The following is a 5,905-nucleotide window of genomic DNA, read 5'->3' on the forward strand; positions in this document are numbered from 1 at the left end:
CATTTAATTAATCTCATAACAGTATATACGGTTTTGCAACTGAACTCAATCCGTCCTCTCAGATATAATTAATTGGCTAATTAATCGATTGAATCATAAAGCATGGTTACATAAACACTTGTCATATTGGTTTTATTAAAATTACATTTTTCCTTATTAGATTATAAATTCTTAGATTATAAATTCTTACTTAACAGGAAAATATTTCAAAGTGAATAGCTAATGAAGTACACTTGCTGTTGCAGAATTTGATATTTATTAAAAATTCAAAGGATCAAAATCATTTGAGATTATACTATAACCAAAAATGGTTGAATATTCCATGGCAAGTTAATTAGTTGCATATAAGTAAACATTTGTGGTGCAACAAGATAGAGGCACTTCATTATGTAACTGATCTAGTACCAGTACTAGTAATTGATCTAATACCAGATCTAATAGCTAGTAGCACCAAATGATTTAGTACCAGTACCTGATACCATAGCTAACCTAAATAATCATTCTTTCGATGTGATGATAGCTGGGTACATCATATGGCTGTATGCCCCGAACAAGTTTCATTTAATTGTACATGACTAAGTTTAACATTCAGCCGTGCTACAGCAGGAAATGCACTGTATTAAGTCATTAGATTTTCAAGTGATTCTAGTGACCAGCTGTCCCTAATTATTCTGAGGTCTAATACCCTCGATTTCGTTGAGCGGATAAACACAGTAGTCGCAGATACCGACAAACCTCACCAATTCCGGTTGCCGGTTGATCTTGAGGATTGTTTCCATCAAGTAACCCAAGGATTCAGACAATCCAAAATTTCATTAATTGTGCATGTATGTATATTATTTGTACCAAGTGATGGCTCTCCAATCTCGTATTTCTGTAAGTATCATAATCCGTAACCACATCAAATATATTTTTTTCCCTCGCCATACGATCATTTAATTAGTATAATTAAATTTTTTCACTTATCTTCTTTCAGGGTTATCTTCCACCGAACAAAAGAACAACAAATGGCTAATCATCAAGAACATTTCCCACACTTTGGTACGAATGCTACTCATATCGGACAAGAACCGGAACAATGGGATACGAATCAGGTTAGCTTACTATTTACTTTTTGTCATATCTGTCCTTTCTTTTACTGAAATAAATTTTGTTGCAGTTTCAGTGTCAATTACTTCTCATGAAAAATTAATTTTGCGTTTCTCGTTCCTAATCATTAGTCATCATCAAATAGCGTAAGTTGTAGTAGTAATATGTAGGTATCACTTTACTGCAAGTGATCGAGATATTCCGTCACGTCTAGATGCAAATGATTTTCGTTGGTACTACTCGACAATTGATAGCGTGAAAGTACGATTTTATTCATTTCGTTCTGATAATTTCTCAAAATAATCTTCAAAATTTTCAACCGATCATTGGATGGGATAAGTGAAAGATGGAATGAGGAATTCATGTACTGTATGAGTAACTGATAATGTTTGAAATGTTTAATATTTAACCAAATCGTTTATACAGGCAATCTTCTTTTAAAACTAAATCCATCTTTAAATGAACAAAATTCGAAACAAACATCTTTTACAGATTATCCCACCGATATCACTCTCAACAACATTCAAACAACTGGAACCAGGGAAACCCAAAAAGTATGATTATTCGCGTGCTGGTAATCCATCCCGTGATGTTCTGGAGAAATGCCTGGCTTCTTTGGAAGAAGGAGAATATTGTAAGTGTTGTATGAAATCGTTCCTTAAAATGGTGCTAATACATCACCGGGATATCCAAGGAGAATCTCCAGTATCTTTTCTATTCTTCCGGAATAGTAAATTGTTCCTTCACTAAACATTTGTTACAACTGATAATAAAAATTGAATTTGGAAAATGAGATTTCATTTTTCTCTTTACATTAAATTATATATCGAACCATAAGTTGAGCATTTAACACCCAAGTTCTAGAAGTTAAATCATGATACGACAGTATTTCTGCTAAAAGTTTCAAACTTGTGATTGATTAATTTTTTTAGGCCGAGTATATTCATCTGGTCTTGCTGCTACAATGGCAATCACAAATACACTCAAATCTGGTGATCATATCGTTTGCTGTGATGATGTTTATGGTGGTACAGATTCTGTTATTATTGTTATTTTTGTTTTTTTTTTTTCAAAAACTTCAGGATAGTTGTCAAAACAATAATGCAAATGATACCTTTGATTTTACTAAATTTGCATTTTCCCTGTTTTAATACAACAATTTCCGTTACAATTTAAGTTTAATTTAAGAATCCGGACAAACTGCTTAAGTTGCCTTGTCATCCGTATGATTTTTGCTTATATTTCAGGCACTCAACGTTATTTCCGGAAAGTTTCTGTTCTACAGCATAGCTTAGAAATTTCATTCGTTGATATGACTGATCTGAAAGCATTTAGCCAAGCTTTGAAAAGCAATACAAAGGTAAATTTAACCGTATCAGAAGGATTTCCGCGTATTCCAATAAATTTTCCATATTTACAGATTGACTTTCAAAATCTGAAAGAACACTTAAAGCTTTTTAGGTTCACTTCCATTATAATTGTATGTTTGTATTTTACGTTACTTTTTTCTTTAAGTGAATATTGGTTTATTTCACAAATTTCTAGGATATTTGTCACTTTACTCTCAAGTTCTTATCATTTCCTTTATCATTGTAAAGTTATGGGGAGAGAGGGATGAAATTTATAGAAAAGCAGTTAATGCTATTTGCAGATGATATGGCTTGAAACACCATCGAATCCATTGTTGAAAATTGTAGATATTGCAGCTGTTGTAGAAATCACGAAAACTTTCCGAAGTGACATCCTGATGATTGTGGATAATACCTTCATGTCACCTTATTTTCAAGTTCGTTTTGTTGGATTTTTTTTTCTGGTAATAGTACAAAATGTGGAATACCATAATCAATTGAAATTGATGCATCACTAATGTTTACCGTATCATAATTTAACTTTTTCATTAGTATCTATAAAAAATTGAAAAGTTGAAAATTATTTGTTTGTTTTTTAAAGCGTCCATTATCACTTGGTGCTGATGCTGTGCTACATTCAATTACGAAATACATCAACGGTCATTCTGATGTTGTAATGGGTGCTGTAATTACGAATATCAAATCTTTAGATGAAGCTTTAAGATTTCAACAACTTGGTGTGTGCATTTTTTCTCCCTTTTGTTTTAAAATAATTAATAAGAAATTCCGGAAAAGATTTCCGAAATATTAGTGCTGAAGAAAAAATAAATAAATTAGATTAGTCTCCGTTAGATAACCGTATATCCAGTCTAATTTTTCCTTCATGTAATGCAAGTTGTTTAACATACCTTTAAAGTACTTAAAGAAGGACGCATCCATCTCTTAATTTGATCAGAAAATCGAAAATTCAAAATATCTTAATTTTGCATTTTTCACTGCCTGAAATTAAAATTGCCAATTTAAAACTATTTTCTGGAATGCTTTTGGCACTTGCATTAATCAGTTAAATTTAATCATTTTTTAAAATAATTTTTTGGAAATATCCAAAGTACAAATGTTCAGATAAGATATATTTTCAAATTTAACTTAAATTTATTATTTTATTTTACTTTAGTTTTCTCTTTCTTTTTTTTTTTTTTTAAGTGCAGTTTCAATGATATCTTTCAGCTGTTGGTGCAGTACCATCACCATTTGATTGCTTTTTGGTAAATCGTGGCGTAAAAACATTGCATGTTAGAATGCGAGCACATATGGTTAATGCTATACAAATTGCAACATTCCTGGAAAGTAATCCTAGAATTGGACGAGTTAGTTAATTAATTAGAAATTTTTCAAATTCTTTTTTATTGTCAGATTTGTAAATTTAAACTTTCAGATCTTTTATCCCGAACTTCAATCTCATCCACAACATGAGATTCATAAAAAGCAAACTAGAGGGATGAGCGGTATGATGTCATTTTATTTGAAAGGTGGACTGGAAGAATCTCAAGAATTTCTGTCTAGTTTAAAGGTATATGTAGATTTGGCTTAAGATAGGAGCACATTTCAAAATATTTATTTTTATAGCTTATTGTGAAAATTAAAATGATTTAGTTTCTTGGCTGTTAACTCATATTTTACAGATTTTCACTTTGGCAGAATCACTCGGTGGTTTTGAGAGTCTAGCAGAACTACCAGCCGCAATGACCCATGCTTCAGTGCCGTTGGAAGATCGAATCAAACTGGGCATTAGTGATAATCTAATCCGAATATCAGTGGGAATTGAAGATGTTGAGGACTTGATCCAGGATCTTGACCAAGCGCTTAAAAAAGCAGTAAGTAGTGATGTACTATTCAGATTTCAAGTTATAGCCATGAATTAAAGCGGTATATGCTTTTGATCTGCATTCCGGATAAGGAACTGCTGGTGGAGAAAGGAAGAGTTGTCGGTTTAGATGTTTCCCAGCTAGAGATAAGTCTAATTTGCTCGAAACCTGGTTATAGACTTTTTGTCCAATTTGTAAAGCTTCTTCTGAGAAGACAGCAACATAATGTCAGACATTTCTTTTTTTTTCTTCATGCTGTAAATGAAAAATTTTAGCCATTTATACCATTGTTTTGAAGAATTCTTTTAAAATTCGAATTTGGCGATTGTAAAAATTTCACGTTATTATTTCAGATTCCAAAGATACCAGTTTAAAAACTTCAAACATCGTCGAAATTTAAACTCGCTAATTTTGAGAAACAACGTACACTTCTCTCTGATTTGAACTGGAAGTGATCTTTGTTTGCATTTTTTTAAATTAACTCATTAACTGGTTGATGGTAATGGAGTTATTATAAACGTTGTGTTTGTTAGTTATTCAACAATTCAACAATATCATCACCCTGTACCTCGATCAGCCGATTCGCAAGAGATATTAAAAAATGTGCTCATTCTTTTTTATATTTAAGCTTGACTGATACGTTGAAAGTTTTGATTAATAGAATTTATTATTTTCAAATCTTGCATATCTTAGAAGCCAGAGTGATCTGGTCAAAAAAAGGTCAAAATCACTGTTCCGTAATTATAACAATGTATAGAGTCTATACACTTACGTATAGTTTATCATTATAAATATAAGTAACGTGGAAAAATCAAATTGTCTCTTCATGTCAATTATGCATTTTTATATCTTCACATACGTGAACTTACACGTATGTGAAAATAAAATATACACTGGGTAAAAATGATCCTGAAATCAGAAGACTGAAAAGAATTGATATGTTATCAATCAAAAAATTAATTTTATTAGCACTTCGCAGATGCTACTGCCGGATTACCAAAATTAAAGCTATGTTCAAATAAGATTTCCCAAAACCTTGTAAAATTAAAGCAATGAAGAGAATATAAGCTAACAATGGATAGCATTAACAGAAAGACATCTCAGTATCTACACCACAGACAATGATATCCAATGTACCTACATAATGGACAATGCCAAAGGGCAGCGATGCCTCCATGATGATCCCTTACAAAACTCCTCCCTCATCCTTACATATATATGAGGAAAAATTCGAAACTTCAGTTTTTCTTTTTTTTTTTACTAATCAAGCAAACTGCAACATCCTCTTCGCATATCCACCACCATCATTGAACAACAGACTACAGTATCTCTCCTTTTCGCTAAAATTATTTCCTGCAACATATCCCCAGTTCAACGAAGGACGAATTCTCATATCTCAACCATTACGTAACCTATCAATAAAACGATAATCAAACTATCATCGAAGCAACGACAAGGAATTTGTTAGTTAATCACAACGCTTGCTTATTATATAACTCATTTATCACTGCTTACCAATTCACCGCGTAATATATACATATATATTTTACACCTTTCTTGTTGTTAACTAGTAATATTGTGGAAGAACAATATTACATCCCG

At 31.8% G+C, this 5,905-nt stretch overlaps 1 protein-coding gene across 1 annotated transcript; it reads left to right on the forward strand.

Annotated features, from left to right (window-relative positions):
- Positions 1-970: 970 nt before the first annotated feature.
- Positions 971-4,826, forward strand: LOAG_10544 (cystathionine gamma-lyase). The gene is made up of 10 exons (XM_003146068.2): positions 971-1,094; positions 1,582-1,723; positions 2,022-2,117; positions 2,337-2,449; positions 2,741-2,875; positions 3,040-3,175; positions 3,666-3,805; positions 3,874-4,008; positions 4,121-4,312; positions 4,657-4,826. The coding sequence occupies exons 1-10, from the start codon at positions 1,008-1,010 to the stop codon at positions 4,675-4,677; spliced, it is 1,197 nt and encodes a 398-aa protein (XP_003146116.1). The 5' UTR covers positions 971-1,007; the 3' UTR covers positions 4,678-4,826.
- The last annotated feature ends 1,079 nt before the right edge of the window (positions 4,827-5,905 follow it).

The sequence above is a fragment of the Loa loa genome (assembly GCF_000183805.2).
Source record: "Loa loa unplaced genomic scaffold supercont3.51, whole genome shotgun sequence".
In the NCBI taxonomy this organism is placed as follows: domain Eukaryota; kingdom Metazoa; phylum Nematoda; class Chromadorea; order Rhabditida; family Onchocercidae; genus Loa; species Loa loa.